The following is a 25,449-nucleotide window of genomic DNA, read 5'->3' as shown; positions in this document are numbered from 1 at the left end:
TCTCTGTATGCTCTGGGGCTCTCGGTGCATTTGGAAGTCCTAAGTTCCCTTGACACCTCTGTCTGGTTCCTGGAGGACCTTTCAGTTATCTGAAGTAGCTCAGGGTCTGCCTTTAGTATAAACTATAGTTTAGTACATATACTTTAGTGTATTGCAGCACTGTAAAGGGACATGGTCAGACCTGTCCCATTTGGCCCATTGACATAGGTTTTGAAGGAAGCACCATCTTGCTATTACTATTCTCGATGTCCATGCCACTGCCACCTTGCCATATAAAGGATGCTGCTGGATGTGTTTCCCATACCCTCTTTAGGTACATCTTTAGGTGCATCTTCATAAGCCTTGGCAGTAGAGGAGAGTATGGGCTGACAAAATCATGCTTGATAGTAAATGGTTCCAGCTTGCCTGCAATATAGGTGTTTTATTCCATACCCCGGGATCACACATCTTGCCAGTGCTGCCCATGGTGGTACTTGGGAATCTGGCCCTGGCCAAAAGCCACCAAACCCCACCACCCATGACTGTTACTCTCTTTGTATTGTTGAAAGCACAATCTCTGGACACACTCAGTCTCTCCTTGGCCTGGGACAGGTGGGGGAAGCCCTGCTCTGAAAAGCAGCTCCCCTTCAGAGGCCTGTCCACCTGCAGACAGCCCATGTGTGAGGACCCAGTGTGACCCCACAGACCACCATGAGCAGCCTGACAGCTTACCTGTCCAAGCCAAAGCCATCAGCCATATCAGTCACAACACAGCCTCATTCGTACCAAGACAGTGATAAAAACAATTTCTCTGACACCACAAGCTCCTTCAAATGTGTGCCTGAAGCCAGAGGACTGGAAGTGAGATTCTCATGCTGGTCTGGACTTCCTTATGTGGAAGCTCTGGGACCACTGCCATCCACCACACATCTGCCACGTCCTCATGTCCTCCTGTGACACCCCAGTCCTCTTGATCCCAGAAGGAACAGGACAGGTCCAGCCCAGATTTGTCCAGCAGGTCTTCCACACCCTGATGAGCCTCTCTGAGCCTGGTGTGCACAAGCACCCATGGGTGGAGGTGGACCTACAGAGAGCTGCTGTGCTGAGCTGCCCTGCCAGGGCTTATCCAAAGGCAAAGCCAACCCAGCCTGCTATGCTTACATCTCTCGTCCCTCCACTGGGACTACAAGGATCAGAGAGGAGTATTTCTTGCTCCATTTTAGCAGGACAGTGCTCTCTCAGCATAAAAACCGAAAATTGAAACACATTATTGCTCACAACTTGAGAAAGAGAGAAATGAGGAAAATGCCCCATACCAAATGCAGACAGCTCAGTTGCCTTTGGAGTGATCTCCAAGTCTCATCAGGAGATTTATAGGGGAGTTTGTCAGATGCAAGGACCAACAGCATCATTTCCCTTGGCAGTGCAGGCATGCAGTGGGGGGAGGAAGGAGCCCCCACACCCCTGGCTGCAGGCTGGCAGGGCTCCCAGCATCCCCCTCAAGCCCTGGCAGAGCACAGGGACCGGAGCGGGGGAGCTGCTCCAGCCGGGATGGCTTCTTTCCTGGCCATTTTGCTGGCTTTCAGAGTGAGGGGATGGAAGGAGGTGCACAGGAAGCGAGACTGTGCGACTGTAAATCCTGTCAAGTATAACGATGTTTTTTCAAACATATTTTCCTGATTTCCCTCCCAAGGGACCAAACCCAAAGTCTGATCTTTAGGTAACCCAGAAACAAAATGTTTCCCAAACAAATAATCACATTGCAGTCTGACATGGTTGTTATTACAAAAGAGCATTTTATTTCCATTTTTTTCTGGGTGTACTATATTGCAATGTAACACTATGCAGGTCTATTATCATACTAAGATTCTCGCTACAGAATTAAGATGTTTGTCCATTTGGTCAAATTTCAAAGTTTTTCCTTGGCATTCTTACAGGACTCATCACCACTTAAGCACATGAATTACTGAAGTACCAGAAATGATATGAGACTTGCAACAAGTGCTTTCCAATTGGAATTTGCAGAAGTTGTTGGGCTGGCTGGATCCATGAGGTCAGCAGAAATATCCATCCTAATTCTGACAAAGGGGGAGATGCACATCTCACCAAGTAGATTTGTTTTTCAGGCTTAATGTACTGTTAAGGTTGTCTTCTTACTTTTGATGCAATCTTTGTCATCTCTGCTTCCATTACCAAGGAAGATTTTTATTATTTTTGAGCAATAGTGAAAAAACACTTTGCTTAAATTCTGGAATTGTCATACTTGTTAGGCACCTGATTAAAGTAAGTAGTTATATAAACTCTTTGTATATATACAAACCATGCCTAAAGTATTAGCCACAAAATGTCCATCCATTCTAAGTCAAATACTATCTGTCACAGAAAAGTCTAGTATGAATTGTATGTGAATATACATATGAGCAGTACATGATTCACTGAGTAAATATGGCACTTTTACATATTTTCCTGGATGTCATATAGAATTAGGAAACAATCTTCTCTCAGCTGACACATTTCTAAAATACTGCAATATGGGTTTGGAAAATACTCCCCAGATTAGACAGTAAGAAGTTTAGAAAAGTCAACAATGCAGCTACCTGAGTTTGTTTCATTAAGAAATTAACAGTAATGTGATATTTTATCATTCACTGCGAGCCTGAGGGTTGTCTACTCACAAAAGCCAAGCTGCCTAATGCTGCTATAGATACAACAGCACAGCTCTCCAAGCACGCGGCTCGGCAAGATGATGAAGTGACCTAGCACCTCCAAAGTGACTTATCCCACTTTCTCCTTGCCCAGACTCCAGCTGCAGAATCCTGTCTCCTTGTTACTCCCACCCTAGTGTCCATCCAATCCTTTGGAGAGCTGATCCAGCAGAAAATTAGTCCCTTTTTTAAACTGGTATAGTTTTCTGCTGGTTTAAAAAGTTGATTTGTCCTGTGGAGGGATCGGACCAGCACCAGACCTGTAAAGGTACAGGAGAAGCAGCAGGAATGTGTTGGCAGGAACAGGGAACATGGGAGGAGGAGGGAACTGCCCCTTTTTTGTGGCAGTGAGCTGTTAGACTGAGGAAGCCGTCTCAGCAGACCAAATCCTTGGAGAAGATACAGTTATTAGTGCGAAAGTGCTTAGACCGGTATAGTTTATTCCTATCAAAGTGAATAAAGATATGCCAGCACAAGGCACTTTATACTCATGTAACTGTGTCCACATGAGGGGTTGCACTGGTATAAATATTATCAGTAATAAACGAAACTCCCATATCCCCTAAGTGATATATTTACAACAATGTCATAGAACAAGTCTCCAACCTTCAGTTATGAGGTGTGCATAACTTCCATTCAGAAAACAGACCACAAACTACACATGAAACAACATTAGACACAAAATAAATTAAGGATTTAAAATGCTACATCTAGGAATATAAAGACTTTTTAAAAAACTTTAAATGTAATCCCATATTTCAAATGTAAGTAAGAGAATTATACAGCTCCACCAATTACTTGGACATTTTGAACAGTTTACATTCATCAGGGACAACAGCACTTTGGTTTACATAATTAGGTTAATATGAGCAATGAAACGTTTCTCTCCCTCCCATTACATCAAAGTGAAATACATTTAGAATATATATACTGCCAAGCTGTTCCATTAAGTGCATTCCACACGAGTAAGAGTAGCTCTCCAATGGCTACATCAATTATAGGTCTTCCAACAGAACTAAATCCAACCCCTTTAAAAAAGCTTGATTTGATTCCTTCATGCCTGACCCATTTTTGATTAATCACATGGATCTTCTCCAGAACATATCCAAGCACAAAAAGTAAGTCTGACTTGGTACTGTGGCAAGCCCACATACCAGATTGCACAGCACACCCCGGATTAATGAGGAAATTCTCATTGTAGTTTGTCTTCCCATCTTTTTAAGTCAGACTCTTAAAACAACAGTATGCTTTTGTACCAAGCTCAAGAACTCAGATTAACTGTAGCTCAAGACATGCAATGGCAATTAGAAAACATTAAGAGCAACCAATCTGACAACTGTCAATTATTTTACATAACTTTAAACAATCAGCAACTCAACCTCTGCGATTTAGAGAATCTCTGCCTCCTAGAGAAACAAGTACTTATTCCTAGAAATTCTTGTGAAATATTTATGCACTGCCTGCATCTGACTCAAATATGTGTTGTTGTATAGGATGAAGAGATCTCCTCCCAGCAAAATATTTTACTATCATATGGTTATTTTTGACTAGCTTAAATTAGCTTGCAAGCAGCACATCCCTGTCAAACCTGACTAAAAGAAATCAAATGGCTGGATTAAATAAACAGCTGAACATGGCTTCAGAGGATAAAGTTCCCAATCTGATGCATAATCATCAGAGGTTATTATATAATTTTAAAAAGCAGACTTCCAACTGTATGATTTCCAATTTAATTACTATCTGGAAGATGAAAATGTAGCCTTCATCACTGTCCTTGGGTAGGCTGAGACTTGTGAGAAGTTAATATATTCATTTAATCACATTTTTGCAAATCTGCAAATGTTCCTGTGCTGAGCTTGGGTTTATGATATCCAAGTTCAATTAAGGAGCATATTAGATACTATTTCCTTGTCAGAAGCTTTACAAACTAAACGTGATTGCACTTTTTCTGGATCCCATTCCTGCAAGGTGCCAAGCAATCTGGTAGAGAAGTGAATTGAGGGGGGCAGAGGGCACTTTCTCTCTTGCAGGACTGGGTGTTTAGGGGAGGATGGGGTTTTTCAAGATAGTGTTTCATCTTGCTGGGTTGATGTTTCCAACACAGTGAGTTCGTTCCACCCCTTCCATTCAAGTTAGTAGGAATCAGGCAGCTGCATCCCTTTGCACTGTTTGGAAAACCTTCAGCATGAGTCATTTTGGTGCTGATTCCTCTGTGAACTGTGACCTTACTCTTCCTGCACCAGAGAGGAAATCGTAGTCAGTGCCTCCAGCTCAGCGCAGTGTATGAATGGACAGCCAGACTGAACTTGCCAAAAGGCTCTGAAGGAGTTCTGCACACTCCCTCACACCTATTAAAATATATAAAGAACCTCTTCTATTTGCTTTGATCATCAGAGAAAACCATGTAATAATACAAAAAGGATTGTCAACCCAGATTTGATCTTGTTAGATGCTGAACACCTTCTACTGCCACTGAAGAAAAGAAGAAACGAGGCATTCAACACCTGCAGCACCACCTGTTGAAGACCATGTCCTAAGGGATTAACAATAACCAGGAAGACAATATAATCATCTATTACTAACTATGCAACCCAAAGCATACAGCTTAAACACAGTTTCCCTGGTGGGATTAGGAAAAGGAAAAAAAAAAATCAGCAGATAAACCCATTTACTTTTACCAGTAAAAATTAAGTTACAGATGCCCTTGTTCTCAGGGCAAAACAAAAATATCTTAAAACAGTGAAAAAATATGAGAAAAATTTATTTAAAAATATATGTACTCCTTACTCCATATTTGTTTGTACAGAAAGGATTTGAAAAAGAAAAAAATAATGACAAACTAAATGCATATTCGGAGTATGCATTCTCTAGAGCATATTTGGTAGAAGTGTTATTTCTGTAAAACTGAGTGAGAAGAAGTCATTCAGCTTTCATTTGCTCCCTGACATCAGAAGGCAACGTTTCAAACAAGGTGTCCTCTACAGTGAAACCAGTCCGCTTCAGAGCTCTACACTCACCAAGCTCAGGTGGGAGGATTTCAAAGTGATTGCCTTTAATATCCAAGTAGGAGAGGAATACCAAATTACCAATTTTAGGTGAAAGGACTGACAAGTTATTTTTCCCAATTTTCAGAGTCTTAAGTTTTTTGCAAAAGTATAGTTCATCTGGCACGCTCTCCACTTTGTTGCAAGTAATGGAAAAGTATTGTAAACTCTGCAGAACTCCTATTTCAGGTGGGATAAAGCGAATGTCATTGTAAGACAAATCCAAGTATCTGATTTTGTTGCATAGGAATAGGTGGGACGGAAGAACCTCTATTTTGTTATGGCTGAAGGAAAGCCGCTCTAGACTAGTGAGTTTCTTTATATGCTCTGGGATGTACGTTATACTGTTGTACCACAGCTTTAGAATTGTCAATTTTCGCAGATGTTGAAAACTTACTATTTCTTCAATGGATTTGAGGTTGTTTTCCTTCAGATCCAATTCCTGAAGACTGAGGAGGCTGAAGACTGCATGAGGTATGCGCTCTAAATCACAATGAACCAATTCCAGCTGTGTCAGATTGACCATCTTCTTCAAGTTGTTGAGCATCACTAACTTCGTGCCATCATTATGGATGCACAATTTTTGCAGGTGACTTGAAACATCGACTGCAGATTGTGGGATTTTGGACAAATTACTTTTTATGTAAAGAACTTTCAGGCTTTTAAGCTCCCGAAAAGACTCCAGTGTAATGTTTTTGGAAATATCGTGACTTAGGGAGCCAATTAAATGGAGCTCTTCCAAATTTCTGAGGCCATACATCCAATGTGGAAGCTCTCTGATGTCATCGAACTTGACGCTCAAGATCTTGAGATTCTCCTTCAGAAAAGCCAAGGCGGCACTGTGGATCTTCACGGAACACTGGTGCAATGAGAGCTCCTGGAGATTGTCCAGCTGTGCAATGGTTGCTGGTATCATTACATTATTAATTATTTCAAGTTTTAATGACTGCAGCTCAGTAATTTCAAAAACTGTGTCTGGTAGTCCAGAAAGCATGAAAAGCTGTAGCTCCAAATGGTTATGGGAGTTTGTCTGTAGTCTCTGTCGCAGTTTATCTGCAGTCCACTCATTGTTTAGGTTCAGCTGTTTCAGCTTATTTTCACTGACTTCAGACAGGAAGACAGCAAACCGCTTGGAGTAGAGAGGATCATACTGATCAATCATATGAAGCATAAAAGCGAAGTCATTCTTGACATCTGGGATATCATCAATTCCCGTCTCTTGCCGAACATATTCAAAAGAGTATTCTTTCAGTGAACGGTAGAACAACCAGTATAGTGTATAAAGGCATGTGAGGCCATAGATGCTTACAAAGCACAGGTAGCAGTAAGAAAGTTTAGAGAACAGATGTGCCATCGTGTGATTACAGCAAAAATTCTTGTATCCTGTCATGTCTTCAATATCAACATTACAGACTACTGTAAAATTAACTTCTGAGACAAGTGCTGTGTTGTAAGCAATAATAATAAGGAATTTAATTACCTTAAGCACAGTCTGGCGAACGTACATGACATAGAGTATATCACCCTCCTCGACATGCAGTCTAAATTTCTTCACCTTTTCAAACAGTGCTTTGGCCTGTTCACCTTCTTTCTTATCTAATGCCCCAGGTGTTCCCTTATCCACAACTAACTTCTCAGGGATTGATTTTAAAGACTGTGTCTTGACCAAAGTGCCTTCAGTGCTTGGCTGAGTAGTATTAGACTTGTTTATGTTGTTCTTCCTGTTATCTTTCTCTTCAGAGTCTTCCCCTGACACTTCGGATAAAGCTCTTGTTGTCCAGGGAGAATCAAAACATTTCCCAAGTATTGAAATGAAGTGTTCAATTTTGGAGCTTGATCCAGGGAATTTGAACCAGAAGTTACTACATAGCATGAAGACCAGTGTGTGTATAAGGACAAGGTAAGGGAAATACTTGGCATACCAGTGCAGAGCCCGTTCATAACACACCTGATTTATAAAGCTGTATTGCTGAAGGTCCAAATCAGTCTTCAGTCCTTTCATTTCAACTGTAGCTGGAGGGGTGGATGGCTTCAGTGGTGGAAGGGGGGTTGTATCTGGGATTGTGTTAAACACATTTGAACTATTAGATTGGTTCTGGCAAGGCTGTAGGCGCTTTGGAAGGCATATTATCTTGTCTTGCATGACCTGAAACACATAAAAAGGTATCTTTTGAACTGATGTACAAACAATGGTGGCAGCACCAATGGGTAGCTGTCCTTGGAGTTCCTCCAGCTGTCAGGCATTCCTCCCCACAGTCTGCTACTTGGCCCCACAGGCTGTGCTATTATTATTATTATTTCCAACAAGACTCTTGTTCCATATGCCAAGAACTAGGTCACCCCTTTTTATCTACTGTTAGTTTTCCATAATTTGAATAAGAGCGCATTGAGACAATCCAGAAAAAGGACAAGTGTGGGTAATGATTCCAGAAAAGACCAGAGATCTCCTGCATTGCTCTGCCTAGAGACTGTTATTGCCACGTATATCCACCCTGGCTACACAATGTTCTGAGACAGCTTAGGCTTGAAAGCAGCACAACTGTATTCACATGGCCATACTCTCACATGGCAATGTCTTATCATACCAAAATATGGCTGACGAGGGGATAATGTGGGCATATCTGTGCTGGACAATTACTGAACTTCAGTCTTAATAAAGACAGGTAGGGATAATCCTTTGATGGCATTTGTATGTGCATGGACATAAATTTTATTCAGTTTCTCATACATAATACAATAGAGCCCTCATAGAGTCATAGAATGATCTGGGTTGGAAGAGAACGTAAAGATCATCTAGTTCCAACCCCCCTGCCATGGGCAGGGACACCTTCCACTCAACTGGGCTGCTCAAAGCCCCATCCAACCTGGCCTTGGAGACTTGCAGGGATGGGGTATCCCCAACTTCTCTGGGAACTTTAACCTGTTCCAGTGCCTCAACACCCTCATAGTGAAGAATTTCTTCCTAATATCTAATCTAAACCTACCCTCTTTCGGTTAATAGCCATTACCCCTTGTCCTACCACTATATGCCCTTGTAAAAAATTCCTCTCTATGGGGGACTTTTGTAGGATGGACTACACACCTGGGGGGAAAAATGCAGCTCTGTCCTTGAGTCTGTCTATAAACAAAAAAAAAGGCAAATTTCCTAATTTGGGCTGGTCATCCATGTTGACAAATGGAGGTCAGAGTGCCTTATGGGACCAATCACCTTTGGTGTCATTTGGGATAACAGATCTGAGTTCAATGCAAGGCTTTCTATAGGTCTGAATTTACAATGCTAATCCATGTGATAATGAGCTCTGTTTCTTGCCTTGAATGATTAACTGGGATGGGCCCAAACTAAGAATGTGTGTGTAGTGTAGATATATTCTTTGACATCGTAGTTTTGAAAGCACTAAATATAGGGTGTGCAACAAGAGCTACCAAAATCAGATCCTCCTTGATGATCCACCCTGGTGCACAGAGATGCTGAGATAAGATCACGTGTTTTAAACAATATCAGTGCTGTAACTGTTGACACATCAAAACCTCCTGTAGTTTATCTTTCCCTGTAAACACTATTGTGATACACTCTCTTACTTACACCTTGGATTCGTGGATCTGGCAATAAGTTGAAAAAAAACCCTTCTATTATTTCAGTGCTTCCACACACTATTTTCCAGTGTGCTTTATCCAATCAAGCAGGTAAAGTTAAAAATAACAGATGATTTACTTCATGTGGTTAAGCAAACACGTAGCAACGAATGCAAAACTCAGCCCTATAAAGAGAATTTTAAACATGAACATTGTATCTTTAAACTGAAAATACTTGTGAATGGAGAATACAGGCAAAACTACACTTGATTTCATATGAAAAATCCTGGACCATGTAAGTAAGCAAATTCCTCTGAAATAAGAGCTTTGTCAATGTGTCCCTTTAGTTCCATTTCAAAGTCATGCCAAGAAATGTTAGATCCATGTTTGAACCAGTTTGTAACTTTATATTTTTGTGGAGTCATCCCAAAGAGTACTTTTAATTTCTTTTCTGCTTTTGGCTCTTTAGCAAAACGTAACTAACAGTGATTGACAGTAATGTCAATTGTTTACTTGTAAGCACCCTCAGAAATGTTTTGGGATGGAAGAGATATAATATCAGCAGTGAGTGGTGTTAACAAAATAAGCACATTCATTTCAATTCTGATGCTTCAAAGCATAAGGACAGAAAGAATGTTAACATTTGTCAAATAAAGAAAAATAGAAATTACAAAATTACATTTTTCAAACAGCAAAACGGTAACAAATAAGAACTTAAGTTGACCATGTTTTGTTATGCCAAACTGTGGTGAAAACACTGAACTAGGCACCAGCCCAACCAACAGCTCTTATCTTAGCTGGCACGGCTCCATTCACTCTAGTGCAGTTCTGCTGATTTACAGCTGCTAAAAGTCTGGTCTGTGTTATTTGAGGTTGCTACCTAAACAGCTTTAATCCTGAGACCAGCAAATTTTTTCTTTGTTCATGGTGAACCCAAGAGATCAAACAGGATGGGAAACCATCCTTACAAGGTCCTTCCTCATTTGTGGTGTTCTTTCACCAGTGCTGAGCACCCGCCACGCCTCCGTCCCATTTGATTTACCTGTAATGTGCACCCAAACACACCGATCATCAGCATGGCGACAGAGAGATAGTCCGTGAACACATCCCACCAGGGCTTCAGCACCCTGAACGCCGGCTGCTGCTCCGAGAACTGACGGAACTCGGTCACAGGAATCATCGTCCTGCAAAAGAGCAAGGCCAGCGCTCAGTCTCCTGCAGCTCAGTCTCCTGCAGCTCGTACCCCTCATGCTGTGAGAGCAAGTACTCTCTGAGGTTTGAAAAAAACCCCTCTGTAAATGAAAGTCCCAGGAGCTGGCACAAAAGTTTCCAGCTACCGCCCAAGCAGTCCCCTGGACACCCCACCTCAGAAGAGCTCATGCTGCCCCTGTGCAGCTCCTGTGAGGAAGGGAGAAGACTGGTGCAGGCAGGCAATTCCTTCTCTGCATTGACTCAGCCATCTCTCATGGGTCAGGCCTTCTGCATCCCTGAAATCAGCCCATTCTGTAGATAGAGATGTTCAGCTTTGTACACATTAGCCTTAATCTGAAAGGTCTGGCTGAAGTGCTTGTCCTGCACTCAAATTTCACAGGCCCTTTTAGCTATCACGTTTCATTCACTTCCATTTTATTCATAGTGGTTTCAAGGAGGTTTTGGAATATTTTTCGGCATACTCACTGCAATTTTAAATCTACTGTGTTTTGAGTGCAAGTTTCTAAACTGCTTTAGGTAACCAAAATACAGGCAGATCAAGGGCTTTATCTTCGCCTCAGATGTCTAGGCTTACATCATCACCTCCTCTGAAAAATCAGCTAGCACACGAGCATGTACAGGCAAGGCAACTGATTTTAAAGCCTACAGCATATTGTGTAACTGAATCCCTGAGATCAAACTAGTACTGAAACTCCCTAGGAAGTTACAATGGAAAGATAAATTCATATGGAAATGTAACAAAAATACTCCCAAGGGCAATTTACAAAATTTGTCCATTAACTAACATCATAAATGCCCACCACAATCACTTCATATCACAGTAATATTAGAAGCTTATAATCCTGATTCAGCTGCACACTGGGACCCATTAATGTTGGTTTGATGACATCCATCCATGCACATGCTTAGTGATAAGCACACACTTGCTGATACACTGCTGAGGGACTTACAGGATTCAGTTCATTCAGAGCCAGGGATTGGGAAGGGAAGGATTCAAACCCTAATGGCTGCAATTCATCTCAAGTGTACAGCCATCCTAAGAATTAATAATTGACCACCACTACACTGGTCATACTTGTGTGGAAGGATGCTCACTTTGGCACCTTCTCAGGTACTGCTGTGTCTCTTCTTGCCCAGTTGATCCTCTGGAGATACTGCAGTCCCCAAAGGCATAAGGTGATATCTGTAAATATCCTGGGGAAATATCAAGGTTGGGTTTGCAGCTCTCTGAGTGAGCAGCATAAAAACCTTTATTCCTTACCCCCCTCTCCTCTTGCAACCCTCTCATATTGCTTTAAGCACTGCTTGGTGAGACAGGAGAATATTTCTCAGCCTCCTGCCCTTCTAAAAGCTCTCCCCAGGATGCATGCTACAATGCCAGAGGGAATTGCACACACCTCTTACACGACTGGCAATCCTCAAGAGGAAAGCAAGCAGTCCTCCACAGCACCTCCAAATTAATAGACCATCAGTGAAAAGGATGGCAATGCAGGCCTGACTTCACATGGCCAGGTCAGGGGCTTGGCAGCATCCATGCCAACAGGCCTGAATTGCTGCAGTGCTGGCAGAGGAATGCAGCATTCGTTATCAAATGGCAGGCAGCCAGGAGCCACAATTCTGCTTTTTGTGCGCTTGTCTTGCAAATGTTAGCAGATGTATTAGGGAAGATATACCTCTACAGCAGAGAACAGCTGGGGTAGCTGCTGGGACAAATCTTTGTTGCCTTTCATTTTTATTTTAGAAATAGTGGTGGAAAAATGGATCTCATAAATTAGAGGTGCCTCATGTAGCTTTAAGTACATGCCCAGCTGAACTTCTGCTGGCAGCTCCCAGTGGCACATGAGCTGAAGAACATCATGCATGATCTCTCTTCCATTCCTGTATGCATTTAACTGCCACTAGTAAGGAATTACCCTTCTCTTTTTTATTTCCATATAAAATGCAGGTGACTGAATAGCTGCTGGTAAGCTTTAAATTTCTTTTTTTCTATCAAGTATTGAAAAACTTAGAAAATTGTCAAAGGAATACACTAATACAAATGTTAGCTAAGCAGTTGCCATGCAACAGTCCTGCTCAAAGTTTTGTAACATGTATATCACTGTTGGCTCGGGTTTTGAGGCCAGCTGGCTGACTGGAATGCCATCAGTACACCCAAGAATACCTATCAACAGATTGCTTTAAAATCACAACACTTTCTTCCCACCCCTGCAATAATGGCTTATGAGTGCTCTTTTGTATTCTGCTGCCACAGCCTCTAGACATCCTATTTGTAAGATTTTTTGCAGAAGTATAAACAATTTGAGCGTCAGGTAAAGACAAAATTATGTTTCCTAGAGTGGAGATTCTTGAGAAAACACAAGTGCTCACATGCACCAAAACATGTGGAGACCCAGGCCTTGCTGGTTAGACATCTAAGCAGCTGTGGATCTGAGCCACAGCATTAGGAAAGTCAGCAAGACTGAAACAGGGTTAGCGCCTGACAGCAGATGGGACTGGAAACTACCTTACAAATTACTGTCCAGGGACAGCTTTAAAAGACCAAAAATTATTTTGGCTGTTGCTTTCTTATAGGTTTTATTATGTATTTTAGGGGTTGTTGTTGTATTATATATTTGCTTTATTTCTTCTAAGTGATATGTGGGGAATTTAGATGAAGGTAGATAGTTTTTGGTAGCACAAACACATGCTGCCCTGATCCCCTGCATAATGTGACTCCTCTTTAGTAGAGTGCACATACTGTTACCCTGATTAATGGGCCAAGCAGAGGGAGAGCTACATCTATCCTAGAAAACCTATCTGAGGGTAGAAGGTTTGCAGTTCAACACCAAACATCAAAATCTGTCTGCCACTAATGTCTTCCTCTACTGTTAAAGAAAGAAAACAAACGTTACTGAATGATGGCAATAGTACTGCACATAATAACAGTAAATAAACCAACAATGTCTAATGACAGACGATATTTTTTAGCTTCAGGGAAAAAAGACATTCACGAGAAGCTTTAAATAGAAATTGGATGTGAAGAAGTAGGACAACCATTTCCCAGCACTCACTGGAGGAACCCTATTGCTTCACTTGCTGCACTAACAGTCAAGAGAAAATGCTGGAAAGCAGTGCAGAGCAGTCTAGGCCTACCAGCATTGCTGGCATCTGCATGCAGAACGAAATGACACCAAATCACTTTTCATTTGTCTCCCACTTCCCTCTAGCTTCTTTTCCATTCTGGCCTGTCCAGTGACTGAAAGGACATCTATTAGCAGCATCTCTGAGGCCTCGGAAAAGACACAGCAGGTCCACGTAGCTCAGAGCAATCCTGAAAAATCCCCCCCGGCCATGTCCAGAGTCCAGCTCTTCCTCACTGCTACACCCAAAGCTGCATCACTGCCACACTCATTTATAATCAAACCTGGTCTGCATGAAATAAAGTGGTTCAGTCAATCATCAATATCAGCAAACCAAAACAGGGGTGACACTGCAGTCCAAGTCACAGCAATCTCTGGGACAGCACACCATCTACTGTGGTTTCTTATCTCTTTTTGTAACAAGGAGATAGAAGACAAGGAGCTCAACATTTCAGCTGATGAAAACTAAGACAGCATTACTAATTTCAGTTCAGTCACATTCAAAATGTTATTTAATTGCCCAATACATTGTAGATGAAATGTGGAGTCTGACTTATTGTTAAATATTATTCTAACCGTCTTTACTAGAGTTCTAAATATTGGATTTTTTTCCAATTAAAATCAGAACATTTTTTTTTCCTCTTGCATTTCTAATAATTCTCAGTCTCTAGAGGAAACAAAACCGTACATGAGATAAATCATCTGGTATTCAGCTACCAGAAGGAAATAAAAAAGGAACTTGTATTAAAAAACAGTTGAACTGGCTGTTAAGCAACGCTGCAGAAAAGAGCTGTGAGTTTGCCAGATCAAAACCCCACCAAAACAACAATAAAAACCCCCTACAAAACCCCCCAAACAAAAAAAATCTGAGAGGAGAGAAATTAGTAGGGTTTTTTACTGTAATTTTAAAATTTCTATGAAATGTAGAAAACTTGGTGAGTGAAAATGAACATGTCATAATAAGATGAAATATTTGAATCCAGGTGCAAGTGTGATACCTATTCCATCAGAAAACCTATCCTGTAGGAAGCAGCTAATGCATGGACAATTAGGAGTGAGACAACAAATTAACGTGACCTAAAAGAGCTAAGGAGAATAAATAGATCCAAGCGAAAAAGTATTGGAAAAAAATTAGACAATAAATCAAGAGATGGAGTGAAAGGATGATTATGAAACGGCTGCACTGTGGAGCAAACCAGCTTCTCAGCGATTGGTTTACATCAGAGGGAATAAAGGAAAGCAGTGGGGACAGCTCAGAAGTAATGACGGCTCTTGCCAGTGCAGCTAAAGAGAAAAACGAGGCACCAGGCAATCCACATGATGTGCACTGCAGAATAGAAAGGAAATCAATTCCTGAGCTTCCTGCCCAGTGGGAGCTCGGAGGGTGCTCGGGCGCAGAGCCCGGGGGGTTTCTGGGCAGGGGCCGCCTTTGCAGCGCTGGTGCCAGAGGGGCCGAGCGGCGGGGCTGGGGCAGCGCTGTGCCAGCAGGGCCTCTGTGCCAGCAGCCCCACAGCCACCCGCGACAGCAACCCAAGGGCCCGGCCCCGCCCCGCCACGGCACAGTGTGCCCAGGCTGGCACTGCTCGCTGCCGGGGCTCCTCAGCAGTGCTGTCACAGCACAGCCAGCAAAGCCCCGGGGGCAGACCCTGGCCTTGGCTTAGCGCTTCGCAGGTAGGCACTGTGAGCTGCTCACCGCGGCTCCGTGTCCGCCCAGGCTCTGTGCCCTGCCTTGCAGCAGGGGACAAGGGACCCCAGTCAGCGACAGGGCCGACTCTGACAGGAGGGCAAACACCTGGGGACATGAAAGGTGAAACACCCCCTCATCAAGCTGTATTCATCTTGCATCTTGGGAGATGCAAAACAAAACTTCACAAAACAAAACCATTAATGCTCAGAGAAGTGTCCCTGTGGTACTACTGTGAACAAAACCGCTTCTGGTTTCTAGCACCTTCCAGGCCCCAGGCTTGAGCTATTGCTAGGTGACGGTTACTATTTTTAAGTGGATTCTCAAAGAGTAACTTCATTCATTTTATGGAGCGTAGTTGTGTGGACTGGCACCAGCCCCCAGCAGAATTAGAGGGTACACGATGCTGGGAGCGCTCTGTTGATGGTGAACAGCACCGTGCCTCTCCCACTCTGCCCCACCTCAGCTTTCAAGGTATAGACTGCAGAGACATGGCATTAAAAAACCACACTGAGCAAAACAGAAGGGAGTAACTGGGAGGCTCTGCCTTTATCTCACCTGCAGCACATCTCACAGACTCCCACCACCCTCGGCATCACCTGTGTACAGCAGCCAGACAATGCCCTGGCTACGGCCTCCTTACCCAGCAAAGCCCAAGGGCCTCTCTCCGTGCCTTGCTGACCCTCATGTCACAGAGAAGCAGAGTCACTGCTTCTCTGTTACACATCAGAGAGAAAAATGAGGAGGAATATAGGAGGAGAGAGAAATAGCAATGTTTCAACTGTGAAGCACAAAAAGTTGGTGAGATTTCTAAAGCTGACTAGAAAAGATGTTTAAATTATTAGCCATCGGATTGACATCCGATCAATCCTCTTCAGATGCACTAGGATCAGCACCACCATCTCAAGAGCAACACAGAGTCCAGTCAAGCCCCAGATGGTATGGACACAGCCCTGATCACCACCAGGGAAGATACTTTCCCCTTGGCATGAGGAGCTTTGGGCTGGTGGCTGCAGGACCACAATCGCAGTCCAGTTGAGCACAACAGGAAGGGTCAAGGATGAAATGTCCTCAAGAGCCAATTCAGACTGGGGCTGCTTGGTCTTCTACACCAGAGATCTACTGAAAGGAGAAAAGGCTAGGCAAACCCTGCCCTCCTGGCTGTTTTAAACATACTGCATATGCTAGGATAAATTATAAAATACCTTTTGGGAACAGCATTACAGGAAGGTCTTCGAGTTGGTTCCCATACATGATTTATTCCATATTCATCTTCATTACAGGAACAGAGCACAGCACATATTTAACATACAACTAACTTGTGACCTGGCAGCGGGGACCCAGCAGAGCCCAAGTACTGAGGCCACATGTGCAGGGGCTGCACGCCAGTGGGTTTTGTTTTACACAGGACATGGCACTGCACACCCTGAACACCACAGCCCACTGTCCTTGGTTGTGAACATTTGTTACTCTGCACAAATACCATGAAGTTACCTTTCAAGTGTTCTGTGTTGTTTGGCCTCGGCTGTCACGGGCCAGGAGGTGAAATCAAGCTAGAGTGCTTCTCAGCACGGGGTCTGAGGCTGCACTGAAACACAGAATTTTCCATTCCTATTTTACCTGATTTGGAACTGCACACTGAGATAGGTAAATATGCAGGGGTGAGGGAGTTTTGCAGTCAGGTTCATGGTGATGTATTCTCAAATAGACTATTTAAACAAAATCACTGGTCAGTGCAGAGCCCCAGAGCTTAGGGCCACAGTCTCCTCTAGTCAGAGCTGATAGGCACAGCCTGGCATGAAAATGGCTTGGTGCTACTATCATCAGTCATATATTCTGTTGATTATATCTTTGCCAAATTTGTATTTTTAGGTGTGACTGGGTCCCCAAAATGACCATAAGGAAAAACTTGTGTAATTTTAAAACAAAATCTGAACGAAGATCTAGTCAGCAATTGTTCAAACCACTCTAGAAACAAGATTAGGGGAACAACACTGGATGTCCACACTACAAAACTTGTGGTCTCTTTATTTAAAACTTCCCAGGCCCCCATGCCCCAAAATTTGGCCTGTGTACCAGGAATGCAGTTTTTACTGCTGTGTGAACAGCTGCCTATAGGTGGATAATTTATAAACCTTTGGAAACTGTGGGTTTGCATCTGTCCTTTGATCTTAGCAGCTGAACACTTCCGCATATGTCCAGGAGCCCCTCACAGTTCCTGGCACTGCCCATGCTGGCACTATAGATGACAGACAGCAAACCTGCTTCACTTCATCACCTAACCAGAAGAGGACTAAAAGTGGACCCAGGGACAAGACACCAGGTCTGGGAAACTGAGATTAGACTAAGGGGGAAACACGATGATAAGGGCTGGAATTAGTAACTCCTAATTCCCAAGAGGTTGATGTTCCTTCCTTATCTGTGTATTCTCACGCACATTGTACACGGAGTGAAATAACTTCTGAACTACCCTGACATTCAGTTTTGGTAATTATCTTGCTATATGGTTGTACTGGCCAAAATGCCCAGCATTTTGGGAAGTGTAGGTGCTTGGTCAGTTCCCATGTAACATACAATAATACCTCTGCTACTGACTTCTCCCTGTATTTGAAGCATTTCAGGAGACCAATTTCCCTGCTAGGCTTTATTGCCTTTGGTGTTTCCTGCAATACAAAATTTAATTAAAAAAATAATTTAAAAAAAGGCAAACATTTTTTGCCTGGAAAAACTACTTTGAACATTGGCTCCTGTTGCCTCTATTTCAAACATGATGGCTTACTTCTTGTTCTGTTGACTGCACCCAAGATTTTCATAGGAAGAAATACCATCATTCTGAAGTAAGAAATACAAACAAATGATGCTGTTGCCTAAACATAAATCCCATGTTAAGGAACTGGAACAACATTAAAAACAAACCATTTTCATCCAAGCAGTTATTTTTAAAAGTCTATGTGTTTACTGTATTTTCAAACAAATTCATCTCCTTGAGGCTGAAGCTGGTGAGGAAATGTGACCTAGAGGAACAACAGAGCGTGAGTCAGGAGTCCCCACTGGGACATGGCCATGGACAGCCTGTGCACGCCACATCAACCAGCCATGCCATCATTCTCCAGCTGCAAAACAGAAAGGTATCTACATTCTTTAATACCTTTGGTGGGAAATATGAATGAATAGTACTATAAAATCATAACATGCTGCTTTTTTCCAGTTTTCTGCAGTGGCTGAGTCTAAATTGATAGCATGTCAAAACTTCCCTGTGAAGCCACTGAAGTTAATTTGATTTCATACTACACATTACCAAAATTACATGTCCCAGTGGTACTAGTTTACAATCTGGGGAACAGACCAAATACAATTAGCTCACAGAAGACATTATTCCAGAACCCACAATTTGGTGGTCCTGCAAAACCTGTGCAACCCATGCAGTGTTCACAAGGGCTGCACATGCCCCGACGATGACGAAAGCAGGCTGGCCACGATCAGACTGCCCGCTGCGTGACAGCCACTCAGCACAGCAACGGGGTTTCATTGCCAGGGGCACTGACAGGAGATGGCTAGGTTGTGCCACCTGAACTCCAGCAGAGTCACAACCCCTCTACTGGAAAACTGCCCTCCCTTATGCCAACTGCCACAGCCAAGCTTCCCCAGAGCCCCAGCTCCGCAGGACCACAACGGTGGGCAAGACGTCAACGAATCACTGGGGATTTAGTGCTTGAGGAAACTGGAAAGGGTGTAACTTCCAGAAACTTGCTGAATACCTAGTCTACTCCTTTCCCTCTGAGTTACTGGGGCACACGTGCAAGCATCCAGTGTGTATTTAGGTTTCAGCTGCCCCTCTGCCTAACAGCCAGGAGGGAGTGTAGTGGATTCAGAGGCAGCAGTGAATCCCCCCTGCTCTGCCCTTGGTACCATCTGCTGTGGCAGTGGAAGCTCAAAGACCTGAATCCAGAACTCAGAGGAGACATAAGGGACACAAGGAGGAGACATAAAGGACATAAAGAGAAAGTACCTTTAATAAACTGCATTTGAAAATATATGCTGCAATTTCCACCTACATATACAGTAAGTGCTGCTTTGGCAACGAATCCCAGACAATAACCTTCTTGTTTGTTCCAACTGAGTCATAGCACTTTTTCATGTATTACACACCAAAAAGACTTCCTATTGTCAGCAGCTCTTTGACTTCAACTTGGTTGGACTGAAGATAAAAAATATTCCAGGCTAGATTCTGCCAGATAAAATCTCAGTGAAATCAAGAGGAATTCTTTCCGTACCAAGTACATGGGCCTGTGTGGAGATTTGGCTTTGCTGAGCTATTCGTCCAAAACTAAAGTACACTCCATGCATTTCTATGTCAAAGACTACTTCAAAGGCAACACTAATCATTTTTCATCTCTGGGAGTAACATTCTTAGTTTATCAGGGCTATCACTCAAGCTGCCAGCCCTCTTTCCAGAGCTGCAAAATGGTTTTAACGCGAGTGTAAACCTCTAAGAGCAAACCAAAGCACTGAGTGAGAAACTATCCAGTAAGTGATATTTTAATACTCCTGAAATATGTCTAAATGTTTGAGAAAAGTAAATTCACATCATGTTTTAATCAAAGTTATACCATGTTTTCCACAATTTTCCAGTATTTAGCATACTCAGATAATGAAGACAGAAACAATGCCATAAAATATCATAGGACAGACAATATTACACAAATCAGTGCCATTCCTCATCAAAGGAATAGTCAACCACCTCAGGCTAATACAAGTGCTCATATTAAAAAATGTTTAGCTGATACAATTAAAAATTAATTCCTAATTGGGACAGGAAGCACAAAAGCTCCATTCTGAGTCTTAAGCAGCTCAACCATCTGACAAGTTAGTTAAAAACATTTTATGCAGTGATTGAGCCAAAAACATTAAAGAAATGCCTGTTTTCGTGATTTGTGAGACTTTTCATATAAAGAATCTTTTCTGCTCCCACTTGCATGCAACACAAAAGAGCTTTCTAAACTTCACGACAGTCTCATAATACACGTCTCCCTCCCAAAGCGCCTGGATAAACATACAGGTATTCTCAGCCTGAAACAGCTGATGGATTTTCTTCCCCCAAAACCATCCTTCATGACAATAAAAATAAAGCTCATGTTTTCACCCATACTCCTGAAAGAAAAAGAAAGCCTAACATAGATAAATTCAAGTAAATAAACTGGATGTGATATACACATACTCAAACACTAACAGCTACAGAAACAGAACTGCTCTTCATATAAGATGACTTTTAAAGATCATAGACTGGAAAACCAGAACTACCTAACTAAATTCTGTACTGGACGTTTTCAGGACAGTGTCCAGCCATGGACCACCAAAGAGGGATTAGCTCTAACCTCATTCCACCAAAGAGTCTGTTGATGCATAATAAAACAGAAAGAAAGGCTGTTTCCATCAAGCCTAAACTTTGTGAGATCAAAGCAGTTGCTGGGGGGGATTCTGACAATGCAGGTGTATAGATCTTTGAAATTATGTGATCATGGGTAAATGACTGCAAAGAACAAATACTCTTTTTAATCACATTACACTTAACAAAGGGTTTTTCCGAGAATGATGTCTGTGAACACTGGTGAAAACTATCTATCTCTGAGACAGCTCATCAAACATTCACATCAACTGGAAAATGAGATCTCTAATGGTCCCTGCTCAGAGCACCCAGTCTGCTTGCTGACAGCAACCTGCACTTCTGAGCTGTTGCATTCGGCTGTAAATCACAAGTGTATCAGGATCTTACACTGCTGCATGCTCAGGGCAGGGCTTGACCTGTGCTCTGCTTTACCATGTGCTCCAGAGCAAGCAATTAGTCCAAACTCCCACCTTCCTTTCAGTGATGAGTAAATAAAATCAGAAATGTTCTCAGCACTTCAGCAGTCTTATTGCTGGCTTGTTGAAGTTAGTATTCCCATCAGTACAAAATCACTGTGTACTACTGCCATTGCAGGGAGATGTGAGCTAGCCACCTCCATTTTCAGCAGATCATAGGTTAAGCTAAGATTTGAAATTGATATAAAAGGCTGGATTCTGCTCACCTAGAAGTCAATGGAAAAGTTAAAGTTTACTTTGACAGAGAGAAAAATGGATTTTTAATAGCACTGTACAGGACCAAATGTTTTTACATATTCCAGTTCAAATTTAGTGGAACTTTATACACTTGCTATAACAGCAGTGTTAGCAAATTTCCATGGAGAACCATGCCATCCTGCTCTTCACAGGAGGCCTTTGTTTTACTTTAAAACCAAGAAAAAACATGTACTGTATCTTAAGGCAGGATTCTCCCAAACAAATGGAAAATATGCAAAGCACCTGCATGGCATCATCCTGCCTTTTAAAGATCTGAGCAGATCAAACACAAGATTGTAAATCAGTTCTTCATGAGAGGAGGAAACAGTGCACTCAACCTCCATATTGGAAAAAAATTCTGAAACAAGCCTCATCCTCATCCAAACCTACAACTCTCTGGATGATATGGTTGTAAAGTTAATGCTGTGTCTGATTAGCTACTTGTGTCAGGCACCAAGATGTAAAAAGAATACAGTGGAGGAAAGCTGATCCAGGGTCTGACAGGTTTAAGGACAGCTCTAAGACACTTTGCCTGCCTGGGGATGGGACTGCCCTGTGTTATGAATGAAAGTAATGGAACGAACAGCACACTCACACATGGCTGAATCAAACCTAGTATCTTCCTAGTGGAAAAGAGATCCTAGAAACACAAACCCCAACAAAAGTCATTTCACTATTGCTTGAATTTGCATCAGAGTTTTGTTGCACAAAATCCCTGGGCAAACAGCTAAAGGATGAAGGAGAGGAAAGTTTCCATTATGTTGAATATGTGAAATCCAACACTTGTTAAGATTCTTCTGACAAGTCATTTTGGAAGGAGAATGGCTTCTTTGCTTTACTAAGTAAAGTTTTAAAGCATTTTGAGGTTGTTTTTTTTCTTCTGAGGTCAGTTGTTTAATTTTCAGTGTTTTCTTTACTATATAGCCTCTCCCCTGACCTTCACAACTCTGTGACAATGAGGACAGCATCTTTTCAATAAATTTTCTCCAAGAGGAAAAAACTATAAAATTAAACTCTAGCTCCTGTTATTGTGAATTGTTTGGGTGGTAATGGAATTTTTTTTTTTACTTCCCGCAGAGCTCAAAAAGCCTTGGGCTGGGAAGTGCCTTTCTGACGGTGAATAGGGGCCACTTCAACCAGTTGCAACTGAGGTCAACAGACAATCAGGGGAACTGCTCCTCCCAGCACTCTGACCCAGTTCATTATTTTGGGTCTCACTGTGTTGTCACTCTGGCGCTAAGGCCACCTGAGTATTGTTTAACCTTCGGTACTGCCCAGCCTGGATACCTCCCCCCTCTTGGTTGGAGCTCCCTATTGTGGATCTCAAAAGCCAGAGGTGGGATGAGGCTGCCTCAGGAAATCAGCTTGAACTGGTACAGGAATTGACTGCAAGACAGCACCAAGCACCAAGGCAAGGAACTTGTGAGAAGAATTCAGCAGTCTCTGGTTTTGTTTTTTGCTGAAAACCAGCACTAGCCTTTTCCAATACTGGGCATACAAAGCAACTAGATTTTTAGGCTTTCCATCAGAAAGCTTCTTTCTAAAAATGTGTACAAGACTAAATAATAACAAATAAAGCACACAAAGTTATATTATGGTAAAACCTCTAGCAGGGCCTGTTAGTATTCACAGTGGAAGAAAACAGCATCACAGCTGCCACAAATTTAGCAAACTCATAAAGCAACTGGAAAAGGAAATGATTCAGAAACCACAGGTGCTCAGCACCAGGCTGCTGCGCCTTGCTGGCAGCCCTGGGACACGGGCACTTGTGAGACAGCAGGAATCCAAGGCCAGGTTAAAATTAGGGATCAACTCCAAACTGTGTTCAGCCCAGCTCTCCATGCTGATCTGCACCACAGGAGAAAACAGGTTTTTCCAGGCGAAGAATGAACCCAGGGGAGTGAGAGCTACCCTCTTGACTGCTTTCATCATGCCAAAAAGAAAAGTAAAAGCAGGTCTAATATAGCCAGGGGGAAGAGAGGAAATATACTTAGCTGAATTGGGGAGGGAGATTTTTTTATTATTATTTCCAATTTTGCCATGTTTTTCTTAACTATCTTGCAAAGCACCCTTCTTTCTGCCTGTCCAATCTTTTACACCATCATTCGAGCCTACAGTGTTCCGTGGGAGGTAACATGTACATGGGAGTCTTCAAATAGTGGTGCTTATAATACTGAGTCTCTCCTAATTGGAAGTAGGTATTCCAAGAGTAAAGAAAATTAAAAAGCCAAGCCATAACTAACATTCTTATCTGAGCAACAAAATTCCTCATTTTTAAACACTTTCATCCGCATGAAATACTGGCAGGATACATTCAGCGGTCTTTCATAAACCTCTCATTTTGCTTGGTCAACTCTTTCCAGTGAACTGGACAAACCGCATTTCGTGAATAATGAACAAAACTGCCCATCACTCCGCGACAAGGCAGAGCCGATTTCAAGCCGATTTAAAATCAGGGCTTTTTTATTTATTTAAATCTCTTCACAAACAGAGCCATGGACGCCGGAGCCTCGCAGTGCCACCGGGGCTGCGCTCCCCTCCCGGACCCGCCAGGACCCTCTGCCCTCGGAGACGCTGCGCAGCCCCCGCGGTCCCCGCGGCCGGACCGCCTCCTCACAGCGCTGCTCGCATCCTCCCCGTAACGCGGGGTCGTCTGGGGCTTTTTTTCGGGGAAGATACCTCCAAGGGCTTTCCCCGAGCCGCCCGTCTCCACGGCGACTGTTTCCCTTCGCCACCGCCCCCTTGCCGGCCCCGCTCGGCCCCGGGCCACCGCCCCGCGGGGCACCCCCGGGGCCGCCCGGCAGCGGATCGGCCCTGCCCAGTAGGGATGTGGTGGGATGCGTGGGGAGCGGGGCTGCCGTGACCGCTTCCCGGCGCCCCTCCGCGGGGGAGGAGACGGCGGCGATCCCAGATAAAGTTTGGCTCCCCCGGCGCTGCCCGGGGATGGGGGCGGCACCGCCGATGCCGCCGCGGGCAAAGCGGCGTCCCGGCAGCCGCGGGCCGGGTCGGTCTCTTCTCTTCCCCCCGCAGGGGCGCAGCGCCGAGCCCTGCGGGGCGGCTCCGTCCCTGCGCGGCCCCCGGGGCCCCGTCCCCGCAGCGATGCCCCGTCCCCGGGCGGGCAGCGCAGCGCCCCGGGAGGGGCAGCGGGGCGCGGCAGAGCTTACCTGGTGCACGGCCGGGCGTGGGGCGCGGGGTCACGGGCGGCGGCCGGGCGGGAGCGCGAACATCCCGCGGAGCCGTGCGGGGCTGAGCGCGGCGGGCAGGGCCGGGCCGGGCCGGGCGGGGCGGAGAGGCCGCCCGCCCGCCCGCAGTCGCGCTCCGCCCGCCGCCGCTCCGCCCCCGCCGCCGCGGGGCCACGTCTCCGGTCTGACGCACGCGGCGGTGCCGGGGGGCGCCGGCCGGGCCGGGCAGTCCCCGAGGGCGGGACGGTCGCGCTTCGCCCGCGCCCGCTCCCCCCGGGGCGCCGCTAACGCTGCCCGGGAGCCGCGGCCTCAGGGAGCGCCCGCGGCATCCCCGGGCGGAGGAGCGCTGGCACGGACAGGCTGGGCCGGGGGCGGTGCCGCGGGAAGCAGCGCCGGGCGCGGGGAGGGAGCCCCGAGTCGCCGTTCCCGCGCGCGCGGGCGGCTTCGCGCCGTGTCGGGACGGTGACAGCAGAAATTGTGATGGAAAGATCTCGACCTCAACACACAGGGCCGTGGAACGACTATAAAGACACCAGGCTGTAAAGCGCCCGGGATTGCATTAACAGTGGAAAAGTGTCTCAGAGAGTGACAATTGGAAACACAAACTTCTGGCCCAGCAATTCAAAAAGCACAGTCTGAAAACTGCTGCTGAAAGAAACCACATGTTTAAAGAGACTTTTGTCCAACATTTCCAGAAAGATTTACATCTCTGGCAGAACGAAGAGACAGGACAAATTCTGCATCAGAGGGAGGTACTTGCCCTCCAATAACTTGCCCCTAACCTTAGGGGTAGCATGTGTATCCCCTTAGGGACAGTACAAGTATGTAAACAAGGAAACACAAATACATAAG

At 44.2% G+C, this 25,449-nt stretch overlaps 1 protein-coding gene across 1 annotated transcript; it reads right to left on the bottom strand.

Moving 5' to 3' along the window:
- Positions 1-1,755: 1,755 nt before the first annotated feature.
- LRRC8C (leucine rich repeat containing 8 VRAC subunit C) lies at positions 1,756-24,679 on the bottom strand. The gene is made up of 3 exons (XM_051802606.1): positions 24,580-24,679; positions 10,344-10,485; positions 1,756-7,874 (listed from the first exon to the last, which is right to left on the bottom strand). The coding sequence occupies exons 2-3, from the start codon at positions 10,479-10,481 to the stop codon at positions 5,604-5,606; spliced, it is 2,409 nt and encodes an 802-aa protein (XP_051658566.1). The 5' UTR covers positions 10,482-10,485; positions 24,580-24,679; the 3' UTR covers positions 1,756-5,603.
- Positions 24,680-25,449: the final 770 nt, after the last annotated feature.

Source organism: Manacus candei, unplaced genomic scaffold (genome assembly GCF_025592945.1).
Source record: "Manacus candei isolate 608988 ecotype Guabito, Panama unplaced genomic scaffold, ASM2559294v1 h1tg000005l, whole genome shotgun sequence".
Classification (NCBI taxonomy): Eukaryota; Metazoa; Chordata; class Aves; order Passeriformes; family Pipridae; genus Manacus; species Manacus candei.
This window is presented reverse-complemented; position numbering and strand designations above follow the sequence as displayed.

What these genes read in the sequence shown, in the direction of transcription:
- LRRC8C (XM_051802606.1), bottom strand. Translation starts at nt 10,481, where the DNA reads ATGATTCCTGTGACCGAGTTCCGTCAGTTCTCGGAGCAGCAGCCGGCG. An exon ending in TGTTTGGGTGCACATTACAG is followed by an intron (nt 7,875 to 10,343) that starts GTAAATCAAATG and finishes TATGTGTTTCAG; the next exon opens with GTCATGCAAGACAAGATAAT.